We start from the raw sequence: 24706 nt of genomic DNA on the forward strand, positions 1-24706 counted from the left end.
GGAATGAAAACAACGTCAGCAAATCGGAGAATTTGACGCTACATCTGCCTCCTTGTCTGACGAACCTAATGATGGCGGCTATGACGCACAAATGACGCGAGCTAAACGCGTCTGAGTGTGGCTGCTGATTTTTCCAAACGTCCAATCATCACGAAGGTCTAGCCACACAACCCGCAAGGGGCCCTCGATTGGCACCTGCTGTCTCGCACCGGCTGCTTCAGGCAAGAGCGTCGTCGTAGGTCTGTCAGGCGTGATGCCTTATTTGCATGAATTTCCATTCTGAAATCGCTGGATTGGGAAGGGAATGCTGTATGTGACGCAATATGGCGACTTCCATAAACTGTTTCATACGTGATGGGTGGAAGGACCGATCAAAACATCGTGCCGCCTATATAAGACTGTATCCCAGCCTAAATTTTCCATTCCCCGTCATCATCCAGGACTACTCATACACTCAAACACGGATTAGACTTTCCCTGTATCATCATCCGAAAACAGTACCAAACTCAACCTTGATCATACCTTTGTTCTTATACAGACCCAAGCCACAATGTCGAATCTCATCAACAAGGCAAAAGACGCTTTTTCTGGCAACAAAGGCCACGATGCAACAACCGCAACTACCACTACTTCTGCTTATGGTACCACAGGAGCTGGTCCTCATGAATCTGCTGCCATGAACCACGTGGATCCCACCATGGACCTTCGAACCGGAACTTCAACCCACTCAGCTGGGCCACATTCTTCCAATCTCACCAACAAACTCGACCCCCGAGTAGACTCCGATCGGGATCATCGTACAAATCCAAACAGCAATGTCGGAGGATATGGAACTACCCATGCCACCACTGCGGGTCCTCACTCATCCAACCTTGCCAATAAACTCGACCCCCGTGTTGACAGCGACACTGACCACCGAGCAAATCCAAACAGTACGGTCGGAGGATATGGCCACTCAGGACGCGGAACAACCTCGACTGCCACCGCCGGTCCTCACGCTTCAAACCTTGCCAACAAAGTTGATCCTCGCATCGACAGTGACGTCAATCACCGCAACAATCCTGCTAGCCATGTTGGCGGTTATGGGAAGACTCAAGGGACAAATGGTGGTGCTGGGGTAACAGGCACAACTGGGACTATCGGTCATAGAACAAGTGGCGGTACGGCAGGTATACATGTTCACGACAGCAAGCTCCTCAACAAGCTGGATCCCAGGGTGAAGACCAGTGGATAATATTGGAAAAAAGAGGTTTCAAGATACCCCAGAGTGTTTGTCGCGTGGAATCAGAAGGGCGATGGGAGGTGGAACATGCATTGTAATGGAAGAATATTCTTATAGAGGCTTTCGGTCACCACAGTGACTCTTTTTGAACGCACTTATCGATAGCGTGCATCCTATACCCATATTTCCTTTTCCTGAAAGCATCGAGTTGGCATTATCATGTTGATGCAAGGCAGGCTTGCTGGGCATAAAGGTGGTGGCAATGAGAGCGGCCTTCCAAACCGGGCGACAAAAGCATTGATAACGACTATCATAGATTGAAAGAAAACAATGCCACTGCTTTATGCAAAGAGTGTGTCCCGTACATAACCACAGACATTTCTGACCGCGTCTTGATTGACAGTGTCATTGTCGAGAACATAGCAGACGGGAACATGTCGCTCAGCGGATGGTCTCGAGCGGCAAAGGGCATGTTTCTCAGGTCGTCTACAAGGTACATAGAGGCCTTGATTTATCGACTATTTGAGCTTTGATTAGACCGGCTTGGACGGAGGTTTCATACTGCAGAGGACCTTCGTCTCACTGGCTCTTCCGAGGGTGAAGATCGCACCCAGACAAAGAACGGAGTATCAGCCCTTTGCGAATATGCTGAGCGAGTCGCACAAAGGGGCTTCCTTGGATAAGACCATTGGACCAACAAGGAAGAAGACAGGACACCGCAAGAGGGAAACAGAGGCATGACTAACTCGACACTCATCGCAGCCGTGAGTGGCCCTTTACCGCATCGGGTTCTTGGTCGGAGTGTGAGCAACAGGGACATGCTGAGCTCAGCAGTCTCCAGGCCGACAAAGATGCTGCATTGGGGGTGAAGAGAGGCAAGGAAAGGGATCCGTTGTGGCAACCATGGTCTGGGGGAGATGCCCATTGGTGTCTCTTTAGGCTCCACCAAAAGATGCCCGTGGGCCATGGCAGTGTGTACTCGCTACCGCCTGCGGACCTTTCCTCCCAGACCAGGATCCAATGCCCATCGTCGAGCTTGGATACCATGGCACCGCGCCACGCAAGTTTCACCTTCTCCGTTATAATGTGGCCTGCCCTCACGGCGCTGCTTTTCGATCATCATTTGAAGTGGTAGCCTCCTGCGACTTTGGCAGCCACTTGACCATAGTCGAATCTCCTTCAATCCCACTGCTCTCCCTGTCCACTCGGCCCTCGAAGCCACGATGGCTACTCCTCCGACACAATCAGAACCATTTCCCTCCTACGTCCCGGACGAGGATGAAGAGCCCATCGAGAGGCCGGGCAATGGCACAAGGGACACAAGTCGGAGACCCTCAATCACCTCTCGTCTCTCCAAAGCCCCCTCCTCTATCCGGTCTCGCACGCGCACAGGTTCTTTGAGACAGTCCTTTCTCGAGAGCAACCCTCCTCTTGGCATGTGGCAGGCCACTGGCGAAATCGGCTCCAAAATCCCTACTTTGCCAGAGATCAGAAATGGCGCCTTCGCAGCAGAGGGATGGACCCACGAGGGCCAGATGGAACGTCGGGGGACGAACCCGCATGAAATCCACGCTCGAAGGGTGGCCAGGACAAGTTCTGCCAGTACGAGGACGAGAAAGAGCTCGCTCTCAGCGAATGCACCACCCTCCATTGCAGAGGAACGACACGAATTCTTTCCCAAGAGAGCACCGACCTTGGTGCCTGAACCGCTGTTTGAAGAGGCAGCGACTACTCAAGAACAGCCGGCTCATGGCCGGCCAGAACAAATCCAGCAAGTGGCAGGGTGAGCTTTTCCCTTCCCGATGTTCATTCCTACTACACACAGTCCACTAATATTATTTATCAACTTTAGCTCTGAGAAGCACACCGAGACGGCTGACTCTCAGGAAAGAGACTCCTCAATGACCCCTTCCAAAACAACAAGTGAACCACAAGCGGTGCGGATCCAGAGCGGTCCAGACGAGACAGGTACATATCCCAATGGCTACCGCTTCCCCAAGAAACACACCTGGGCCCAATCCACCATGATTGGTCTCCGCGCATTTTGGAAATTCTTCCTCACGCCCTTTGGCTTTATTGTCACCATCTACGGTCTCAACATTGTCGGGTGGGGCGCCATGATATTTTTCGTCCTCCTCAAGGCTGCCCCGGCCATGTGTCATCCTTCTTGCGACGACGACAGCAGCGCACGAGAGAAATGGATCGAAATCGATTCCCAGATCCTCAACGGCCTCTTCTGTGTGACCGCCTTTGGACTGTTACCGTGGCGAGCACGAGATTGGTTTTACCTCATGCGCTGGCGCATCGGGGGGAACGAACGCTTCCACCGACGTCTCGCAGGCATATACCGGGGCTGGTACCGTCTTCCCGGCTCCGATAAGCTCGAAGAACACATCGGCCCTCCTCCTGTGTACAACAAAAACCACCCACGAACTCCGGAAGCTCCTCCCCCTTACACTGAAGAAGAAATTGCAAAAATGGAAGAAAACCCTGCCATCCCTATCCCTGCAACGTCCATGCCCGAGCCGCCCCTTACAGGCATCCGCGCTCGTCCATCGAAATCTTGGACCATCGACTTCGTGGTGTGGATGTACATACTCAACACCTTTTTCCAAGTCCTCCTTTGCGTCTGGATGTGGCATTGGAACCGGTTCAATCGACCCTCATGGGGTACGGGCGTCTGGATCACTTTTGGTTGTCTAGTCGCTATTGCCGCGGGCCTGTGCGTCTTCATTGAAGGGTCGAAGGTAAAGAAGATTGAAGGTATTCCGGTGCAGGAATACGATGTCCTTGAATCAATCGAAGATTATCAGGAGAGAAAGGCCAAGGAGGATGCGAAACAAGCCAAGAAGATGGCCAGGCACGAGCACCATCGCCACTTCAGGCACGGAGAGAGCCACAAGGTAGTGAGATCAGAGAAGTTGAAGGGCCATCAGTGGTTCACCCGGCATTAGCATTTTGGGATGGGCTGTATAAAATTGAGCGTTCTGGTTCTCGTACATGGGCAGTCGAGGACAAGGTAAAGTACTTTAAATTCCTGGAGGTCTCAAGTTGGCACGACTGAAGGAGCGCTCTGGACTTGAAAGCCCCATTCAAAATCTTTCCCTGGCGATTGTTATGGTCGGATGGGAATGGGTGAGGCTCCCTGACTGTCGAAAAGCCCAGGAGCGAGTTTACCCGCGCTCACTATACGTAGGACTCTGATAGGTAATTTAAGTATAATCTTTGGTCGTTCACCCGCCTTCCTTCGCCCATACTTTCCCTCTGCTCTACTCTGTTCAGCTCTGCCCTTGTCTCGTCCCCTGTGTCCATTTCTCGTTCTCTGTATTCAGTCCCTCCAGTCAGCATTGGAGATATGTAACTTAGCAACACATCTATATAGAATGCAGGATTGTAGGTATGCTGTGTGCGTGTGCGTGCTCGCCGTGATGCGCCGCCGATGTTATGAGTCGCTGCGCTGGTGGATACCGTAACTCAGTGATTCCCTTCCTTTGTTTTTTTCCCTTTGTTTTCCACGGGAGTCTCAGAAGCCAAGAAGTACGAGCGCAGGAACGGGCACGCATTTCAAATGCTCGTAAATTGGCGCAGACTGAGTGCACAATGGTGATCAGTATGTCGCCCATCATCAGCTGCTGCATCTACAGATCTTGAATATTGCCTGCTTCTGCTCACTGTCCACAAGAAATTCCAATGGCCCTTGACCTTCTGTGTTTCGCGAGACGCTTTTTGTTCGTGTCGACCGGTCATTCGTTTCAGTTCCAAGCGGCACGGAGGAGTTTTGGCGTGCCGTGAAACCCGCAGAGATCTGCTGTCGCAAATGGGATCTATTGATCCCTGCATGGTCTTTCGTTGATTTCATCCATTTTGCCTGGGTTTCACCTCCCCTTCCTGCATGATGTAGTATACTACCGTGCCATCGCCCCCTCCGCCTTCGCGAGCACGCATGCCGAAGAGTACTCTTTTGGGGTCTTTGTGTTCGTACAACACACCAGCCTTGCGACCAGCTCTGCCAGTCCCGCTTACGGTTGCCGGGCCATCCAAAGTCTCCTCGGCCGTTACTGTTGAATCCTCATTGCCACTTCCATTCACATTGGCTCGCCTTTCTTCCTGGTCTCTGCTGCTCCCGGAAGGACGCCGTACCCTTACAATATCCCTCTCCGGCAGCTGGTCAAATATGCCACATAACTTAGCCAGGCTCAATTTCTCGCCCAGTGCTAATGGCAGCACAAATTCCCTTTGGATCGGTATTTCTGATTCCTTGACGTTGTGCTTGATGAGATAGGTCTGCAGATCCGGATGTAAGTAAGTATGCTGAGGAGGGAGGCCAGATATTATGGGAATTGGTCCACCAGGACTAGTGGCAAGTGGCGTGGACGGTTGCGGTGAGGAGTTTCCGTTACCCGTGGGAGTTGATGAGCCTGACCTGGAAGGTGAGGCCGATCTTGAAGAAGTATTAGAATGCACGAATTTCATCCCGTCCAAGTCCATCAGACCCGCAGGACCATGTTGAGCGGCAGGGATATTGATGGGGCAGATGAGATGGAGTCTCAGATCCGTCCACTCGTGCTGATATTGAAGGTTGTGCAGGACGGTGATGGCCAGAGACTCGGAGGCGGATTTGGCAGCTGAGCGATCGATGAGTGTTGAGATGGCCGAGGCGGTGGGTGGTGTCGACGTGGTGGTGGATGAGGCGGTCGACGAAGCCATGGCGCAAAGATGTGCTCAGATATTAGCTGCGGGTTTCTTCATGGCATGTTTAAGCCCCATCTACATATCACCATCACTACTGAGGTGGTTGAGTTGAGGTCGCAACTTTTCTATCAGGCGGCGAAACCTGCCGCGGCCCACCTTCCTCCTTCTCCTCCTTATTCCTCTCCTGCTTCTCCTTCCTGTGCTGCTTCACCAGACCGGCTGCTCAAGTCACGTCTCGTCGCACGTCTCGTCTCACACCTTTCACGGTTGTCCCATTCAGAGAAAGTTCCAGCAATTCTGCTGGTCATCCAAGAAAAGTTGCAGCAATTCGGCCGTCCGTGGTCCCACCACGGTGCGAGCGAGAAGTGTTTGAACAAGGGCCAAGGTACGTCTCAGACCCAGAAAGATTGAGAAGAAGATGATGGACAGATAGATGGAAGCTCGCGTGGCCATTTCTGGCTGTATCTTGGGTTTTGTCGTTGCCGATGCTTCGTCTCATCTTACAGCGCTTTTAATGCAAAGCATTCCCGTTACGAACCAGGCGGGGAAGCGGGTTTTGTCGGCCAGACTCTGATGGGAAGCGATCACACCACCTCCGTTGCATCCTGGTCTGCCGATGCGCGACTGGTGGACTCCTACGGGATATCATTCGGTTTATTGCAACAGCACACAGGCGCAATGTCCGTCGAAAGATGACCACAACTACCATGGACAATGAAACCTGGCTAGACAACTGGTGGAGTGACTTGATTCTATTCATCAGCCTGGGGAACAACGTGATTTTGCCTCGCCTATGGTGAACAGCGCACTCCACAATCACTTGGACAAAATGGTTGGTAGGTCAGCAAAATGCCTTGGATGCTCTTCAGCAAGGTATCTTCCTTTTCTTCTTTTGATTCTACGTGTTCAATCTTGTCCGTTGAGATCGTCCTCGCCTACAACCACCTATGTTTAGGGCATCAAACAATGAAATAACTCTCGGCCAACATGTCATCTAGCGGTGATCGCAGATTCGTCTTTGGTTCAACCACGAGTCCACAATCCAGTGGCTTTGGTGGGTTTGGCACCAGTACGCCTAGCGCAGGCAAGTATATGTACCTCTTCTCACCTTTCGCCGCGAGGATGTTCGAGTCCGAGTCCTTTGTCTTATCCATTTGGACGTTAAATGGCTCTGAACTTGAAGCTGTATCCATTTATGTCTCGTCGACACGTGCAGATCAAGCTTTGGGACCACTCTTACAGGCAATTTCCCATGAAGATCCCCTCGGATATTAAGGCTGATACTTTAAGTGACAACAGGTCTTCAACCGACCACCCAACCCCCAGCCCAATTTGGATCCAGTTTCTCGACCACAACCCCTAGTCTGTTTGGCAATATTGGCGGTAGCACTGGCGGACTAGCGTCACCTTCAGCAAGCGGATTCGGAGCTCCTTCAACAAGCGGATTTGGAACTCCTTCGGCCAGCGGATTTGGGACTGCTTCGACAAGCGGATTCGGGACTATATCAGCACCGCTATTCAAGCAAGATGTCTCAGGAACATCCGGGACTTTGGGCACTCCAGGCGCCTTTGGGTTTGGAAAGGCTTTGAAAGCCCCAACAATCCCCATGTCCAATGGCACCGCTATTCCTTCTTTTACTCCAACTGTACAGAGAGACGACGTAGGTTCAAACTGCAGGTATCAGAGCATCAGTTTCATGCCTCCATATTCCAACTTCTCCTTCGAGGAACTCAGGTTAGCAGACTACAATGCTGGACGTCGGTATGCTACGCCCGCAACATCTCTAGGAGGCTTTGGCTCGAATCTTTTCAGAGGATTTGGTACGGGCGTCGGCACAGGCTTTGCTGCCCCAGCTACAACAACGTCCGCGACCTCTCTCTTTGGTACTACCGGTGCTACCTCCGCAGGTTTCTCTTCGAAACCTAGTTTGTTTGGCACTCCTCAGAGCACTACCAGCCCTTTTGGCACCACAAGCCCTTTTGGCACCACAAGCCCTTTTGGCACTACAAGCCCTTTTGGCACTACAAGCTTCCCCAGTTCGCCGTCTCCCTTTAAAGGTCTCACAACTACAGCAACAACTTCAGGCCAGGGTTTGTTTGGAAGCACCGCTACATCAAGTGCACCTGGCTTTGGCAGTGCGGGTGCCCAACAGCGAGTGTTTCAGCCTTTCGGCGGTGGAATGGGAGGACTCGGGGCGTCAGCAACCCAGATTCAACCTTCTGTTGGTGCCTTTGGAGGTGTGACCACAGGTAGCACGGGTACACCATTTCAATTTCCCGCAAGTTCCAGTACCTCTCTCTTTGGAAAGCCTGCCTTCGGGGGAACTCAAGGAACAAGCGGGCCTTCTGGAGGAGGTATCTTTGGCGGTGTTGGAACCAGTGCGAGCGGTCTCCCTCCTGTAGGGAATGCACCATCCTATCCTCAACAACCATCGGGCGGGTCCTTTGGAACATCTCCCTGGGGTGTTTCTAGCCAATCAACTGCAACTGCGCCCGGTTCATTCTTACCAGTTGTGACTCAAAGTACAGTTCAGCAACCATTTGGTGCCACGAAACTGTTCGGCGGACTTGGTGGTACTTCGCAAATCAGTCAACCAGCTGCTCAGCCGATGCCCGACTTCAAGGTGTCGTCGCTAAACGACCCTAATCCTTACGGTCAATCGTCGCTGTGGACAGGACTGCATTTGAAGCCGTCGGACAGGTTCGAGCCGCTCTTTACTCCCCTAGCTGCCATTGAGAAGATGAAAGAGAGTCAATCGAAGCAACCCGCTGCCAAACCGCCTGCTAAGGCATTCTACATGACCCCTACCAGACATGCCGGTCTAGGCGTTCGCCCATTGGGCAAGACTATCGAAAGCAAAGCTCTGCGACGTCGTTTTGCAGCTGATGGTGATACTGTCCTTCCTCTCAACTCATTTGATTCGTCCCGAAGACGATGGTCTAGCGGCGACATGCAGCGACTGACCATAGACCCAAATATAAGACAAGATCTGTTTCGTCGTCAGTCTTTGTCACCGGAGCCTCTGTCTCAGGTGGAAAAAACGGCCGCTTCTGTTAACTCTGAGATCGATTCAGAGAAAGAAAAGCCGCTGACGGAACAAATGGGTCCCAGGGAAGAAATCAAATCCACTGGAGATTCGACCGAGCAACGACCCTACAAGTCAAAAAGCGAAACCAAATCTGGAATCGGCACTGGATCAGACACATCAGGCGCCCGTGCTTTGGGGGGAGAATTTGAATTTATTTCAGAAACTGGAGATAGTTTGCCCGATATGGTCACCAAGGGTCGTGCAGCCGGTCAATTAATAGAAAAGAGAGTGGCCCCAGAACCTACACCTGACCTCCATCCTGGGAAATACTGGATGAAGCCGAACCCAGACGAGCTTCACAAAATGCCAGCTGACAAGCTTCAGCGGTTCACAGGATTTGTCGTTGGTCGAAAAGGGTGTGGTCGAGTCACTTTCGACGGTCCTGTTGACCTTACCGCTTTACCAATGGATAACCTTTACGATGAGATTATCAGAATTCGACCGCGATCAATCACTGTATACCCAGATGAAAGTTCCAAGCCACCGCCTGGACAAGGCTTGAACGTCCCTGCGACTCTCTGCATTGAAAATTCCTGGCCTCGTGCCGAAGGCAAACCATCAGCAGCAGCAGCAATAAGTGGTCCCCACGTCGAAACCCATATCAACAGGCTCAAGGAAATGAAGGGTACCCAATTCGTCGATTATGAGGTGCCTACAGGTACTTGGACGTTCAAGGTTCCCCACTTCACTGACTACTACGATCCGGATTTCGTTGAACGGAATGAGTTGCTCTAACCGGCCCGCTAACAAATTGGTCACTTCATCGATTAACTACCGAGTACGATGCGAGGAATTTCCGCTGTGAAGCAATAAGCCCGCGGGATGGGAGAGTCTTCATGTTTCATGAACAATAATCTGAAAGTTGTGGTTCGGGAATCCATTTCTTTGTCAGCTTTTCATACTCGATTGGTACGAACATCGAGAAATGCGAGTGCAGGGCAGATACTTGTAAGGAACGATTCAGCTACTCAGCATCGCTATCATGTCGCATTGAAATTCGGCTACCACTCTGACCGATGATTGAGGCTTGACTGTTCACCAGAAGGGCCGCATTGAGCTAAACTTCTGCACATGTCCAAGTCGGTTTCTCATTGATGACGCACTTCCGCTACCGAGAGACATGTGAACCTACTTGGTAGTGCAGGACAATATTTACTAGATTGCGGGACGTGGACGGTAAATACTGTCATTCGAGAAATGGCGTGATAAAAAATTAAGTACGAAGGATGGATAGTTCTGGCTTTTTCGAAAAGTGTTTTGGCCCTGAATGGCACATCCAACAAGGACATGCCGTCCAGACATCTACCTGTTGTAATAAGGACTTATTACCCTTTCACATGATTATTTTGAATCAGGGTAATGATTCTTGTTGATCTCTTGTAGCGTGGCGTCAGCCGTGTCTCGTTCGAAGTGGTCTAGCGAGTTCGATCAGGGGATTTTGACCAAAGGCCGGTGTGAAGCATATCTCGTGATACATGAACCGTCAGAGTGTTTCCCAAAGAGCCATGCATTATGCGCGGTACAAGTACATCCACTCCGGAAGGGAGAAGAAGTAAAGGCCAAGTCAACAAATCACTGACATCTATCTCTCCAACAGTCTATTCAGAAGAGGGAATTTATCGGTTTTCTTACCTTTTTCCTAACTTCGATATTCTCGAAGTCAAAATAAATAGTCAGTTCGATGTCTACACTCAGCAAGCACCTACGAAAGACGGCAAAACCTCTACCGCCGATCAACAGCAGCTCGTTTTCCGAATATTTTGACTGGCTAGGACAATACGACTTTGTGCTGATCGGCGACGGCAGCCATGGCACGTCCGAGTTCTATCAAGCTCGTGCGGAAATCACAAAGCGGCTCATAACGCACCACGGGTTCAAAGTCGTGGCGCTCGAAGCGGATTGGCCTGACGCTGAGGCCATCGACCATTACGTCCGCTGCTGGCCAAGATATGCTGGCATGTCGGAACCCATGGAGAGCCCGTTCAAGCGGTTCCCCACCTGGATGTGGCGCAATATCGAAATGCAAAGCTTTGTTCGTTGGATGCGTGAGTATAACGACTCGCTCCGAGTGGGAGAAGACAAGGCTGGGATATATGGCTTGGACCTGTATTCCTTAGGAGCTTCTATGAATGCAGTGGTCAACTATTTGAAAGACATCGACCCTGAAATGGCCAAAGAAGCCAAACAGAGATATGGCAGACTGCAGCGCTGGGTCGGAAAAGAGCAGCAGTACGGATTGGAGGTGAAAAGCGCCGGACTCAAGTCTTGCGAGTCGGACGTCTTAGCGATGCTCATCGAGCTCCTCAAGAAGAGGCTCGAGTATTCTTCCAAGATTCACGACGGCCAACGCTTCCATAGCGCCGAACAAAACGCAGCGTTGATCGTCGACGCCGAAGAATACTACCGCAAAATGTACTACGCCGACGAAATCACCTGGAACCTCCGAGACCTGCACATGTTTGGCACTCTGAAACGTCTGATGGATTTCAAGAAACGAAAGGTCGTTATTTGGGCGCACAACAGCCACCTCGGCGATGCGAGGCAGACCGAGATGGGGATGCAACGGGGCGAGATCAACCTGGGCCAGCTGTGCAGGCAGCATTTACAGAATGTGGTCCTCGTAGGATGCGGGACTCATGACGGCGCCGTGGCAGCGGCCAAGGAATGGGGCGGAGAGATGGAGATCATGGCAGTCAACCCATCCCGCGAAGACAGCTGGGAGAGGGTCGCCCACGATACGGGCCTTCCTAGGTTCCTAATCGACCTGCGGAAGGGACATTGCGACTGCAGGCTCCGACAAGAGCTGAAGGCGAACAAGCTCGAGCGCTTCATCGGCGTCATCTACCAGCCCGACACGGAGCGGTGGAGCCACTACAGCGGCTCCAAGCTGGCGAAACAGTTCGACGGCTACCTTTTCTTCGACAGCACCCACGCCGTTACGCCGCTGGACAAGAAGCAGCCCCTGACTCCGGTCGGCGAGGCCGAGACGTATCCATTCGGCGTTTGACAGAGCCTTCGCGACGGGGGTTGAAGTAATGGTCCGGGGCGTTAAATTCTCTATCTGCATATTCTATGATGGAACGCTAGCCCATGAACACAGAAGATTGGGTGCGCGTGTTGCGTCGTAGACCTGTCTTCCGTCATCAGGTTGGGCTTCCTCCTTTGTGTTTCAGCCTCGCCGGGGGCCTCACATCCTCAACCCGACCCACCTTATGGCATGTACAATATAATATAATGCGAACATGGCAGGTCGTCGGAGTCGAAGATGGTCGTATTACCATTCTCAAACCTGAACGAATAGCCAAATGTGCAGTTTCGAAACCTGAATGTTCTGGAGCAACACCTTCATCAAGGGCGTCGTCGGACAGTCTCATGAATATAGTTGATTAAGATTTCAAAAGCAGCTATGCCCACAGATTCTCTGTGCTCTCTGTAGTGGTGTCTCTCCTAGATATGGCGCCTTGGAGCCTTTTGTACATCTTCATTAGATAGATATACACTGTGCAGGGTATCTGAAATCAATCATCGCTCGCTTGGACACTGCCCCCTTCCAAAACTCCTGGATTTCTCCCAACACTCGTTTCTCAAACCGTTTCAGTAAACCAGGTCAGCTGTACACCCCCACCACGAGAGCGTTAACCACATGCCCTTCTTTCCAGCCTTGATCTAGCAAGGTGAGCTTTTCGTCCAAAATCTTACCAAGGTATGCAATCCGTATCTTGGCTATGCTGGGGACCTGTCTGACACGTTAGCGAATCTATTAAGGGGCCGCCTTCTGAAGTTCTCACATCTGTTTCATCCCGGATCCTCTGAGCCAGAGCGCTCACCCTCTGGCTTCTGCCGAGCAGAACAACCACATCGGGATCCCCACGATCGCTAAGCCGGCATCTGACTTTAACGGCATCCTTTGGGACGGGCGCTTTACCCTTGACTTCTTTGGCCTTTTCCTCATTAGAGCTATCCTTGCTCCCGCCCAGATTGCCGCGCTCTGCTGCCTCTAATTTGGCCGCAATAGCATCGATATCACTAGTGCCTGTGACTGTTTGGGAATCCATGTCTGTGTTATCCTCGATAACGTCGGTCGGATCTGAGATGACTGCCTGGGGTATTTTATACAGATTTCCATGTTCATCGTAAGCCCCTTCCTCCAGCTTTCCCGTCGGGAGAGTGACAGACAGGGCATCTAGTATTCCCTGGGCGTCGGCCAGATCACCTTCATGCAGACATTGAATCACCTGCTTCAAGCCATTCCATATATCGGGGCTCCCAGTGACACGGGTCTCGAAGAACTCATACCTCTCTCTCTGTAACTGAGAGTGAGTCCAGGTTCTGTCTTTGCTCCTCCACGGCTTTGGTGGCTGAAGAGGAAGATTGTAATGGTCGGCTAGAGACAATTGTCGGTGCTGGCGTGATCTTGTAGTCTGGTTGACCGAGTCTCTAGGAGTAGAGAGGGCTGACCTGGATGTTTCACTGTGATGGATGGACAGACCAGAAGGAGCCCCGAAATTGCGGGAGTCCGGGTCGTGAGATGCACCATTAATGGCAGTTTGGGATGTTATGGCCTGAGGAGAGTGTCGAGTCTGAGGAGGGGCACGTGGGTGTCCATGGTCTGGATCACGCGAGTCTGTCGGTCTCGATGCACAGCAACCCTAGAGAACCAGGAACATCAGCCATTGAGCACTTCGAGGAGCAGGGACGGAGCATGAAATGTCTGGGGGAGCAGAGGTGCTGCAATACCATGGTGCAGGTCAATTCATATCTGTCCCTGGCCCGGTCGTCAAATGATCTGAGGTGTCGAGCTGGGAGTCGTAAGTGTCATCTGCGCCGATTTCACAGGAAATGGAATGGGGTACAGCAAGATGGTCGGACAGCAACATAAAAGAAGACGCAAGGCCGCAAACAAACACACAACCAGCAGCGAGTGGCTTGAGATAGTAGAGCGCAGATACCATAGATGCAAACGATGAGGGGGGGAATAATGGTGGTATATGTACGGAGTCCTGCGACGGCGGTGGCCAGATGCAGGACTGAACGTTGTCTACTGAGTTGGTGAGTGCGGCAAATCGACGGTGGACATACCTAAGAACAAGCAAGGCATTATGGGGCCGTTTACCTAACCAATCTTTAACCGTAAGTGGGTATGGAGCCTGCAACGGGTGTGTATTTAGCACCTGGGCCTTGGAACTTGGGTGTTGACAACGCGGAGAAGGCGCTGGCGCCGAGCAGGGTTCAGAGGCGCACCCCCCAAAATCCCAGAAGTCCAGATCGATCGGGCTAGCGAAACCCCTCGGGTTAGGGGTTTCCCTGGGAGCTTCCCCTCCCTCCTCCCACCCCTTTGCACCCCCATAACACCCCCCCAAATATAATCCTAATGGCGGCCCCCCCCCCCAAAAGCCTCGGTGTTTCTCCTTGGTGTCCACCGAGGACGTCCGTGGTTCTACGAGGTACATAATAATATTTCCTGGTGATCCTATCTGGATTCATGCATCATGCACGCTGCTGGGCCTCCAGGTTAATTGTCATCACGCCTCGACTAGTCGCGCGACTAGCTAGCTGAAGCGGCCTGTGCCATGTGCATCCTTTCCTCCCTCAGCCTCTGAAAAATCAAGCTTCTTGTCCCTGCACGGTGACGGACCAGTCTGGTCAGTCTCACATGTCCGTTCGTTCCTGAGGTCTGCTAACTGAGTTCTGAAGAATGGACGAGTCCGAACAAGAAGCGGATTATGCTTCTCCTCTCCCACACAAGCATGCGACCGGACTTGGCTAGTTCTCATGTTCGTGATGTGGCCGTTATCAAAATTCTATCCATCCAGCAAAAAGAAAACGAGACGCCAGCAGTATGATCATCTACAAATGTAAAGTATACACAAGAACGCGTATTGGATCCTCCTCCAACGATCTGGGGAAAAAACCGGCTGAATTCATCTTTCAGCGGAACTCAATTGCAGGACAGACGCCCATTCTCCAAATACCTGGCTGTCCCTCGTGCTTCAACTCGAGCTGTTGGTACCTGTTGCTGGATCATTAGCCATCAGCTATCCTGGAGCAAGGAGGCCAATGGAGGACATACTTCTCACTTTTGGAGTGGAAATAGATCCCACTTACTCTCCCCTCGATCTGATTAAAACAGATATAGTAGAACCCTTCAAAACTGGCTCCCTGAATGGACTTCAGCTTGTAGTCTGGCACCAGGAAATGCTCCTTCCACCTCATGAAGATGTAATCTTGCTGCCACCAATTCTCGTGGTTCATGGGATACACAAAGTTGATGTTGCGCTTAGCGTGCAGACTGAGCGGTCGCCATGCAGGAAACCTGGCCCAATGCGTAAGGTCCGTCTTGTCGCTCGCGCCCCAAGCGGGATCCCGGGTTCTGAAGCTATACTTCTGGTTTGGTCCGCCGATGATCTCGCCAGTGAAGAAGGTGGTCAGCGTTGGATGGTCCGGTGTCAGGCCACAGATTTGAAGGTATCCCGACATGCTGCATTGTTCGATGTCCACGGTCAAAATGGTCACTTCAACGTTGTAGATCTGTCGGTCCGACTGCTGGGTGCCTTTGAATTTGGAATAGGGTTGAAACGTTGCCGAGGGATATTGCGGTCGAAGTCGCCGTTGAGAGAAGTCCCATTCTTTCAGATCATTGTGCGACCAGTCGAGTTCTTGGTCGATCGATGGGATCCCGGCATTGTCTCCAACACCAGGAAAGCCTCTAGTCCGGTTGTTTGTACACGATGTCAGCGAAGACGGGGAGATGCCCGGGTCGCCTGCGCCGTTTTCCGATCCTGTCTCATTCGCCGTGATTCTCATGTCAGATATATGTTGTCTAGCATTGCCTTGGCCGATGACGTGCGTGGTTGCTACTGCGTCAAATCGTCCTGTCTGCCGCTCGCCATCGTTCTCGATGCGTTCGCTTAAGCCTATGTCATCATCGACACTATCTATCATAGGTGTCTCGCCGGCGCCCTCGGAATGAAGCTTCTCCTCGAAACCTGGCGGGGTGGTATACATAGTCTCCTCTTGCATCCGTGCCATGCCGGCAGCGGTGTTGTCGCTGACAGGCCGCCGGTCGACTTCATCTCCGCCCGCAAGTGCCTGCTGCGCGACTAGACGCCTCGAGTCCTCATCTGCGTCGATTTCTGGAGGTGGGGTCAATGGAGCCGGACACGCGACATTGAGTTGGGCTATCTCGGAGTCGGGGAGACCAAACGACGTATCGGGCGCATGGGTTGGCATTGAAAGGCGAGGGACCGCAAGGTTATCATATGGAGAGAGTGTGATGGAAATGGCGGAGCGGTGGGAGAGGGGCGCCGAGTGATGGAATGGCCAGGAAAATCGCAGGAGAAGGGAATATAACCCCTTCGTCAGAGCACGAGATACATGAGAGTAGAATGATGAGATGCACACTGGACGGCGAGACGGGTGGATGGCAGAGGCACCAGAAGGACTCTAGTCGATTGGAGCTGGAGACGGACATGCTTGAGTCGAGTCCATCGTGACCCAATTTTTGTTGAACTAACAACTTCCCGCCCCGGTTTTCGGAGGTTCCTCGCCTTTTGCGGGGTACACAGCACACAAGGTATACTCAGCAAGTCGCGGGCCTACCATCACCAAATTGCCACAGACCGGCTCGTTCCTGCTAGATGCCCTGTGTTCCAACATGACCTGGCCGATCAGTGGTGATCGGCGTCCGACCTCGATGTTGTGGGCAACTAACTCTTTACGGCTGTCGCCAACCACCACGCCCGGAAGAAATTGCAACAGGTCCTCTGCTAGACCAAGATTTCTTTCCTGGCCAAATATCAAGGACATATGATGCAACTGATACTGGTACTGGCGCTCCTTTGACTCCCATGGTAGAGTCTAGTCCTTGCAAGGTATTGAAGATGAGGGGCCGCAGGCCGGTTGATTTTAGATGGGTTTGATCTGCCGTCCATCTGCTTAGCATCTCTTTTCACTCCCCGTGAATACCAGCTTACCTTGAAGTGGAGAGATATCAGGGAGAACACCAAAGCTTTGAGATCCTGCACTAAATAGTAGAACACTCGCAGCCCTTCTGGGTCGGCCGAATCTGTCACGTCTCCGAGCGAGCCAATTTTCGCAGTCTGCCCACCATCAGTCAAGTCGCAATCAACATGTAAGGTCTCACACACCTCAAACTGGATGTGCTCGTTTCCCAATCTGATCTCAAGCTCTTGTCTTCCGTCTTTGTTCTTCTGTGGCCACCGCGAATCATCCTCCTTCGTGATCTCGCTGTCTTTGATGATCCGCTTGATCTCTGAAACAAGGAGGGAGCTGACACACACTGGAAATATGTCAGTATCCACACACGGTCCAAAAGCCCAGTACTGACTCTCTTTGCGAATGAGGGAATCGTTGCGGTAGTTGGAGTTGTTTGCATATCTCGCTATTGCGCTTCGACCGTCTCCAATGACTCTGAAGTCAAATTCTGGCTAGCCGTCAGTGAAAGCGTGTCTGGCAGGCTGGAGCTCTTCCCACCTAGAAATTCATGGCCGAATCTGCCAGAATGGCCAGAGCTGCCCATGGTCAGTATTCTCTGGGAGAAGGCAGGCAAGGGATCAAGCCCATACTAGTATCGCACGTAGAATGGCTCATTCAAATCCTTCAAGTTCGGCATGGTGGAAGTATAGGTTGTTGAGAATGAGGCGTTAAGGTATGCGAGGGTCAAGCGCCGTTGATGGTGGCCTTTGAGTGTCGAGCCTAGATGTTGGACATTGCCCGCTCTGAGTCGAGGCCGCGCTATCGCGCTCTCAAAAACCGCCGCCGCCAAGAGAGAAATCTACAAAGTTCCTGAGACTTCACCTCGTTTGGGCAACTATATGATGCCGCCCTATTTCTCACCCTCTTGAGGGTTAGAGAAATTAGCGCCTTGGCGTAAGTCGGCACGACAATGTGGACAAGTCTCTAGGCAGCGTTAGTAAGTAAAGACCTGTTTCGGGAAGCAACGAGATCGATGAATACCGAGCAAGACGAGTGTCATTACGGAACTGAGATTACCGAATAACTAACTAGCCGGGGAGGCGGTGCCGCTCTCCACAATTGTTGACTTTCTCCCCGAGCTGTGGACGCAAGTTGCTGATATGCATGCTCTTGAAATATATGTATGTTCTAGGGCTCCAACACCTACTAAACCGGACGAATACTTCGTATTTGCTGGACTTTGGTGAATTGAACTCTTCCTTTCGGCGAATCTACCCAATTTAGTGGTTCAGACCACTGTGATAGGCTTCCGAGAGGCATCTGGGAATTCTATGTTGCGCATTGGATACAACGTCGGCTCTTCTTTTGAATCGGATCTATCCACAGTCTTGCTGCCATGCCTCCCGTAAGGTGCAACTTTGCCTCAGCCCTCTATGACCGCATGGTACCTCTTGCAATGGGCGAGGTGCAGCCAGCAGGTCTGTCGGTAAACTTCATCGACGTTCATCACCCGCGCGATATCTTCGACCGGATGATAGCAAATCAGGAGTTCGATGCCTCAGAGCTGTCTAGTTCGGAATATATCACCCGCCATGTTGCTGGAGATCGCACTTTCATCGCCCTACCAGTTTTCCCCTCTCGGGTTTTCCGGCACAGTTTTATCGTCGTGAATAAAGACAGGATCAAGGAGCCCAAGGATTTGAATGGTAAGAGGATTGGTGTACAATTGTACACAATGACTGCTGCCGTGTTCATCCGAGGTCTACTTCAACATGAATACGGCGTGGACATATCGTCCATTGAATGGGTGGAAGGTAAAATGGAGGGACCGGGCTCTCACGGCAAACCCTCCGCCCTGAAGCCCCTCAAGCCGATTAATATTACGCAAAACACCGATCCCACCAAGTCTCTCTCCGATCTCCTCGAGGCAGGCGAGATTGACGCCACAATCGGAGCTGACATCCCAGCCTGCCTTGGCAAAGCACCACACATCGACCGTCTCTTCCCCGACTTTAAAAAAGTGGAAATGGACTACTACAAGCGCACCGGCATCTTTCCGATCATGCATCTGGTGGCCATGCGTCGGGATTACTATGATCAAAACAGATTCGCGGCATCCGCCTTGTTCAACGCCCTGGACGACAGCAAGGAACTGGCGAGAAAGCGGATGGAGAGTACGGGTGCATTAAGATACATGCTTCCATGGCTACCCCAGGAACTTGATGAGATCCATGAGGTATTTGGAGAGGATTGCTGGCCTTACGGCATCGAGGAGAACCGGAAGACCTTGGAGGCGTTGGTGCAGTATCTTCATGACCAGTCGATGATTGAGAGGAAGGTACCCATTGAGGAGCTGTTTGCCCCAGTGAGGAAGATCAACTTTAGGATAGGCTGACAGAGATGAAGAGGGCAATATAACTTGATTACGAAAGTTTGAATTGTCGCCAACTGGTTCGCATGTTGAGAGCTGTGGGATATTATATTCCCCGTTTCAGCCTTGTCCTTCTTCAGTGGCCAGTCCCTCAATGGGCTTCGGTCGGGTTTTCCAGCCGGGGAGACTTGGTCCGGGGAGATGATTTGCTATCTCCTTTTCCCCGCACATATTACTCCCCGTGACTGCCCCGGAACTGTTGCTGTCTCCCTCCTGTTCCCCAGACATTAGTTCCTATTGTTAGGGCCATTTATTCAACACCCCGGCCTTGCTCACATCCAGACAGTGCTGGAAGCTCGAAACTGCATTCGAGCCGGCTGCTGGCGTTAGGGCCGTTGGAGCCATGGCGTCGCGAAGCGGAACAGGGTGATAAATAAGATCAACGACTTTCGTCAAATTGTGTGAATCTTTCCCGCCCTCTTTGCTCTAAATCTCTTTTACTTTCGGAGTGCAAGGTCGGACTGGCTGCTTGCCAATAGTTTGGTTGGACCCCTGTATATTACGGTCCCCTTTTTCAACTGTCCAGACTCATCTACTTTGGGGCCCGTGCTTGAGAGTCGCTGTGGAACAGTGTCGCCATGGCCGCTGAAGTACTCAGCCAGGAGAAAAATTTGCGAGTCCTGTCGCATGTCGAGGACAATGATGGCCTTGATATTGAGCTTGAGAAACGTGGCGAGATCCCGGGACTGAAGCTTGATGAGCATGGCCTCCCTCTGGTGCCTCAACCGACTGATCACAAGGCTGATCCTCTGGTATGTCTCGACTTCACCAAACCAAGCCTCTGGCGTTGACTTAAGAACCAGAACTGGCCGAAGTGGTACAAGTACTACGTGCTGTCCCTGCTGTGTCTCCTCGCCTTCTGTGTCCAGTGTGAGTGTCGCTGCTGTTGAGCCAGCTGGTAGGAGATGGTGCTGACGCAGCCACAGTCGGAGCTGGCATGGTTCCTGCAGCATTCGGAGTGATTGCGAAAGACTTCAAAGTTACGCACCAACAAGCCAGCTACTTGACGACATCCTATACGCTCTTTGGTGGTATCACTCCTCTTCTGTTGACGCCGTATGTCAATATGTATGGTCGAAGACCTGCTTATCTGGTGCGGAATTCTTCAATCCTGCGCCGTGAACGAGGCCCATCTGATGATCGCCGCAGATCTTCACTCTAATTGCCATAGGTGCAAATGTTGGATCAGGATACGCTTCAACCTATGCTCGCGAGGTCGTCAGTCGATGTTTCGTCGGTATTGGTGCTAGCGTCGCTTTGGCCATTGGTGGCGCTACCGTAAGCAATAGTGCAATTACAACTTTACTCTAGGCATGAGATTAACGCTCTTCAGATTTGCGACATGTTCTTTCAAGGCGAACGTGGAAAGTACATGGGCTTTTACGCTCTCGCGGTCACGAATGGGGTGAGTAGAACATAGAACCAGACAGCATCTCAGCCAGCTGACAATTCTATAGCCACACTTTGGTCCCATTGCCGGCGGTTATATCGCACTGAATCTGGGGTGGAGATGGATCTTCTTCGTACGTTCCACGACCGTCAACCATATCCTGTCATAATGACTGACCGCTTTTAGATCAACGCCATTATTTTCGGTGCCGTGCTAGCCATCTTCCTTGTCTCCTTCCCTGAGACGCTCTTCTCCCGGACAGACTTTAGCAAACTAGAGAATCAAACCTACTGGCACAAGATGGCGTTCCGTGGAAAGGTCTTAGACCGTAAGCTGACTCTGTCCGACTTCTCTGCCAACTTCAAGATGCTCAAATACGTTGCGATTACGATTCCTTGCATCTACTACATGACGACCAACACCTATGGCTCAATCGTTTTCGTGCTCACCGCATCTTCCATCAGCGAGAAGCTCTATGACTTCAACACGGCCCAAAACGGTCTTCTACTGGGCATTCCTCTCACACTCGGCTGTCTGATCGGAGAATCTTGCACCGGATGGATCTCGGACCAATTGATTAACCGTTATGCCCGTCGCCATGATGGTTACCGGAAGCCTGAGGCTCGTCTGTACCTCTGCTTCCTCGGTCTCTTCTTGCCCGTGGGCCTGATCATCCATGGCCTCTGTGTCAACAACAAAACTCCATGGATTGGTCTCGCCGTCGGTATGACGGTTGCCAGCGTCGGCGTCCAGGCCGGCACGACTCTGACCTATGCCTACTGCACAGACTGCTATAAGCCTCAAGCTGCAGAAGTGTCGACCATCATCAACCTGTTCCGTCAGATCTTCGCCTTCACCATCGGCTTCTACGCACTACCGTTTGGTCAATCCGTCAGCTTCGGGGCTGCCTGGGGAACCTTCGCCGCCATCAACTTCGTAACCTGGTTGGGTCTGTTATTCCTCATCTGGCAAGGCGGAAAGATCAGGAAGGCGCAAGGTGAGCCGAATCTTCATAAAGATTTGTGATCCATCTCCTCTTCGAGTCAGTTTCCAGCTGGGCTGTACAGTTGGGAAGTCCACTGCGGGAGATGGTCGGAATACGCAGCGGGTCACACTTTGAATGGACATGTTTCCGGAAATTTCTTTTTTTTTTTTTTTTTTTTTTTTTTTTTTTTTTTTTGGAAAACACAGTGATCAAAGTACAGGCATTTTGTCAATTATAACATCTCATCATGTCACCCGAATTGAGTCTCACTATACTCGTTTCTTCTAGCCATTAATGTTGTGGTGTGGACTTCCTTTTCACCTGGAAACTTCAGCCCAGGCGCACGACGGAAACATGGCGATCGTGCTTAGAGTAGCCAGTGAGCTCCGTGATGGTATGCATTTGTCGGCATGATCAAATTCCAAACCGGCGTCTTTCCGCGCCGCAGAAATCAGAGACATGACCAAGCTCCAGTGACAGGCTCTTCACCTAAAAAAGTTGAAGGGTTGGCGTGGGATCTGAGATGCCGACATCCGATTTGGTGGTTCAAGCAAAAGGGATCTGCTCCGGCTTATAGATTATGTATCCCTAGGGATAGGATGTAAGTGCCGAAGAGTTTTGGGAGAGGATATGTGATATCCAACTTCGTGGTCTTTTATCTCCCCGGCTCGCGCTAACTTCTTGGCGTAGTTCTGGTTCTCCCCGGCCCGGAGGTAACTTCCGGACGTCTCCAACCTACACTCATTGTTCGGCAAACCCCCTTCTGCGTTGCAATTCCCGCTACGCCATCAATGTGACAGCCCGGTTCCTTCTAAGTCTTTTTTCCCAATTGGCCCAGGTTCTCCAAGTCTGGCTGCAGAAGACGTCTGAGCAGTGACAGAGGCATGGAAACCTTCCCGGAACCCGCGGTCCTGAGCCTAACAACGATGCCCGACCGATCAATTTTGCGGGACCGTCGTGTTGCTTCGCTTCGAAAGGTTGCTTTCTTTACGATCTCACATGAATGGATTTGCGTTCAAACCCTCCGTTCCAGATCTGCCAAGAAGGTATATACATCAACCGGGGAAGCTTGGATTCTTGACTCTTTTCGGACTATAGCGTTCAGAAAACACAGTCTTGGTCTCTAGTAATCAGTCACATCAGCTTCGATCTTTCCAACCATGCATTCAGCAACGCTCAGCAATACAGAAATCACTGACCCAGCAACATTCAATGTCGCCATTATCGGCGGTGGAATCGGAGGTCTCACAACGGCTCTGAGTGTCGCATACCACAGTCCCACTCTCCAAAACATCACCGTCTACGAACAGGCACCAGCGTACAAAGAGATCGGCGCTGGCATTGGCATCGGCGTGAATGCAGCCCGTATCTTGAAGAAATTGGGTGTGTGGCAAGCTGCAAACGCTATCTCCGGCGAACGCAATGGTGTCCACCGGAGCTGTCGACGATACGACACTGGTGAGGAAATCGTCGCGGTTGGAGCGATGGATGAGAATGCAGATGGTGGTGTTAGGCAACTGAGCGTGCATCGTGCAGAGATCCTGGATGTCCTGTATCAGGAACTGATACGGAACTACGGTGGCCGTGTTACGCTGAAGACGGATATGAAAGCTACTAGAGTCGAGGTAAGCGGAACTCAAGACTTCGATACTATTTTCCCCTTCCGTTGACTATCTTGTCGGCCAAGTTCCATGCCTCTTTCCATGCCTCTCCCCTTTTGGCCTCTTTGCTCGTATCTGATCTTTCTTCCAGGACTGCGGCAGTGAAGTAGCAATCTACTTCGCAAACGCAACAAACCCGATGGAGACAGCCAATCTGGTGATCGCATGTGACGGCATTCACAGCACCATTCGGTCGCAATTTGCTCTTGACAAACCCCGATATAGCGGCCGGATCGCCTACAGAGGCCTGCTCCCTCTCAGCGCCATCAGCGACAAATGGCCTTATCCTAGCTACGCTGTGAGTTGGTTGGCGCCAGATAAGCACTTCCTAGTCTTCCCCATCTCGCAAAACAAGACGCTCAACGTTGTAGCCTTTGTGACTAAACCAGAGAACGAACTTGGCGATCTGAAGGAGAGTTGGACCAGCAGTGCTCCGCGCCGGGAGCTCGAGAGCGAGTATGCAGGCTGGGAGCCGACTGTTGGAGCCGTGATTCAAGAGATGGAGGCTTGGCCGGGGAAGTGGCGCCTCAATGACCGCGAACTGCTCGAGCAATGGACGTACCTTAACGGCAAGGTCGTGCTAGCTGGTGATGCTGCTCACGCAATGCTCCCACATCAAGGTTGGTATTTCCGCCTCAACTGGTGCAAATGCTCTTTTAGTCTCATCTCGCTAATTCTCGATAACTCCAGGCTCTGGAGCCGGTCATGCAATCGAAGATGCTTACATCCTAGGCCTCATCGTGAGCGACTATTTCGCCAACCCTATTCCAGGTCTAGCCGCCTACACAGCCCTGTATCAAGCCGTCCGACGACCCCGCGCTCAGAAGGCTCAAATCACCAGCCGTCAGGCCGGTGACGTGTATGAAATGCAGGGCAAGGAATTTGAGGGTATCGCCTCCTACGAAGATGGTTTGCCCATCGTCCGCGAGAAATTGGCTGGTCGGATGAAGTGGGTTTGGGGTCATGATCTCGAGGCTGATTATCAGAAGGCTCGTGAGGAGGCTGGGTTAGCCGCGCAGACCCAGCCAAAAGTGTTGCCCAGGACGAACGGAACGGTGAATGGAATCCTGGCTGGGACGCTGAATGGCAACATCGGAGCAGCTCAGCATGGGATCGATGTCCAGGAGGTTGAGGCATGAATCACGGCGTCCTGGCGTTGGGATGCCCGGAGTTGTCGGTCCTTCCCAACTTTCCCGCAATAAGAAGGCTGATGTGCCAGGGTAACATATTTCACCTATTGCGTCCCCACTGGCGCAATGGTCTTTTCTGCTCGCTCTGGTCATTTGGAAATTGGAACCCCC

The 24706-nt window shown here is 51.8% G+C and overlaps 11 protein-coding genes across 11 annotated transcripts; 7 read left to right on the plus strand and 4 right to left on the minus strand.

Annotated features, from left to right (window-relative positions):
• Positions 1 to 550: 550 nt before the first annotated feature.
• Positions 551 to 1234, plus strand: Z519_07978 (uncharacterized protein; the record flags this gene model as incomplete). Its single annotated transcript, XM_016765708.1, has 1 exon — positions 551 to 1234. One exon carries the CDS (start codon positions 551 to 553, stop codon positions 1232 to 1234), a length of 684 nt encoding a protein of 227 aa, XP_016617753.1.
• A 1211-nt stretch (positions 1235 to 2445) lies between these two features.
• Positions 2446 to 4176, plus strand: Z519_07979 (uncharacterized protein; the record flags this gene model as incomplete). The annotated part of the gene is made up of 2 exons (XM_016765709.1): positions 2446 to 3005; positions 3075 to 4176. 2 exons carry the CDS (start codon positions 2446 to 2448, stop codon positions 4174 to 4176), a joined length of 1662 nt encoding a protein of 553 aa, XP_016617754.1.
• Positions 4177 to 5077: 901 nt separating this feature from the next.
• On the minus strand, positions 5078 to 5929 carry Z519_07980 (uncharacterized protein; the record flags this gene model as incomplete). The annotated part of the gene is made up of 1 exon (XM_016765710.1): positions 5078 to 5929. The coding sequence occupies one exon, from the start codon at positions 5927 to 5929 to the stop codon at positions 5078 to 5080; it is 852 nt and encodes a 283-aa protein (XP_016617755.1).
• A 972-nt stretch (positions 5930 to 6901) lies between these two features.
• Z519_07981 (uncharacterized protein) lies at positions 6902 to 9738 on the plus strand (the record flags this gene model as incomplete). The annotated part of the gene is made up of 2 exons (XM_016765711.1): positions 6902 to 7124; positions 7214 to 9738. 2 exons carry the CDS (start codon positions 6902 to 6904, stop codon positions 9736 to 9738), a joined length of 2748 nt encoding a protein of 915 aa, XP_016617756.1.
• A 946-nt stretch (positions 9739 to 10684) lies between these two features.
• Z519_07982 (uncharacterized protein) lies at positions 10685 to 12010 on the plus strand (the record flags this gene model as incomplete). The annotated part of the gene is made up of 1 exon (XM_016765712.1): positions 10685 to 12010. One exon carries the CDS (start codon positions 10685 to 10687, stop codon positions 12008 to 12010), a length of 1326 nt encoding a protein of 441 aa, XP_016617757.1.
• A 600-nt stretch (positions 12011 to 12610) lies between these two features.
• Z519_07983 (uncharacterized protein) lies at positions 12611 to 13609 on the minus strand (the record flags this gene model as incomplete). The annotated part of the gene is made up of 3 exons (XM_016765713.1): positions 12611 to 12739; positions 12831 to 13565; positions 13598 to 13609. 3 exons carry the CDS (start codon positions 13607 to 13609, stop codon positions 12611 to 12613), a joined length of 876 nt encoding a protein of 291 aa, XP_016617758.1.
• A 1322-nt stretch (positions 13610 to 14931) lies between these two features.
• Z519_07984 (uncharacterized protein) lies at positions 14932 to 16233 on the minus strand (the record flags this gene model as incomplete). Its single annotated transcript, XM_016765714.1, has 2 exons — positions 14932 to 15003; positions 15109 to 16233. 2 exons carry the CDS (start codon positions 16231 to 16233, stop codon positions 14932 to 14934), a joined length of 1197 nt encoding a protein of 398 aa, XP_016617759.1.
• A 675-nt stretch (positions 16234 to 16908) lies between these two features.
• Z519_07985 (uncharacterized protein) lies at positions 16909 to 17635 on the minus strand (the record flags this gene model as incomplete). Its single annotated transcript, XM_016765715.1, has 6 exons — positions 16909 to 16923; positions 16977 to 17102; positions 17151 to 17302; positions 17351 to 17446; positions 17497 to 17534; positions 17589 to 17635. 6 exons carry the CDS (start codon positions 17633 to 17635, stop codon positions 16909 to 16911), a joined length of 474 nt encoding a protein of 157 aa, XP_016617760.1.
• Positions 17636 to 18334: 699 nt separating this feature from the next.
• Z519_07986 (uncharacterized protein) lies at positions 18335 to 19333 on the plus strand (the record flags this gene model as incomplete). Its single annotated transcript, XM_016765716.1, has 1 exon — positions 18335 to 19333. One exon carries the CDS (start codon positions 18335 to 18337, stop codon positions 19331 to 19333), a length of 999 nt encoding a protein of 332 aa, XP_016617761.1.
• Positions 19334 to 19947: 614 nt separating this feature from the next.
• Z519_07987 (uncharacterized protein) lies at positions 19948 to 21785 on the plus strand (the record flags this gene model as incomplete). Its single annotated transcript, XM_016765717.1, has 7 exons — positions 19948 to 20121; positions 20173 to 20239; positions 20296 to 20462; positions 20519 to 20647; positions 20703 to 20774; positions 20827 to 20892; positions 20946 to 21785. The coding sequence occupies 7 exons, from the start codon at positions 19948 to 19950 to the stop codon at positions 21783 to 21785; spliced, it is 1515 nt and encodes a 504-aa protein (XP_016617762.1).
• A 1119-nt stretch (positions 21786 to 22904) lies between these two features.
• Z519_07988 (uncharacterized protein) lies at positions 22905 to 24544 on the plus strand (the record flags this gene model as incomplete). Its single annotated transcript, XM_016765718.1, has 3 exons — positions 22905 to 23369; positions 23497 to 24025; positions 24096 to 24544. The coding sequence occupies 3 exons, from the start codon at positions 22905 to 22907 to the stop codon at positions 24542 to 24544; spliced, it is 1443 nt and encodes a 480-aa protein (XP_016617763.1).
• Between the last annotated feature and the right edge of the window lie 162 nt (positions 24545 to 24706).

The sequence above is a fragment of the Cladophialophora bantiana genome (assembly GCF_000835475.1).
Source record: "Cladophialophora bantiana CBS 173.52 unplaced genomic scaffold supercont1.12, whole genome shotgun sequence".
Classification (NCBI taxonomy): Eukaryota; Fungi; Ascomycota; class Eurotiomycetes; order Chaetothyriales; family Herpotrichiellaceae; genus Cladophialophora; species Cladophialophora bantiana.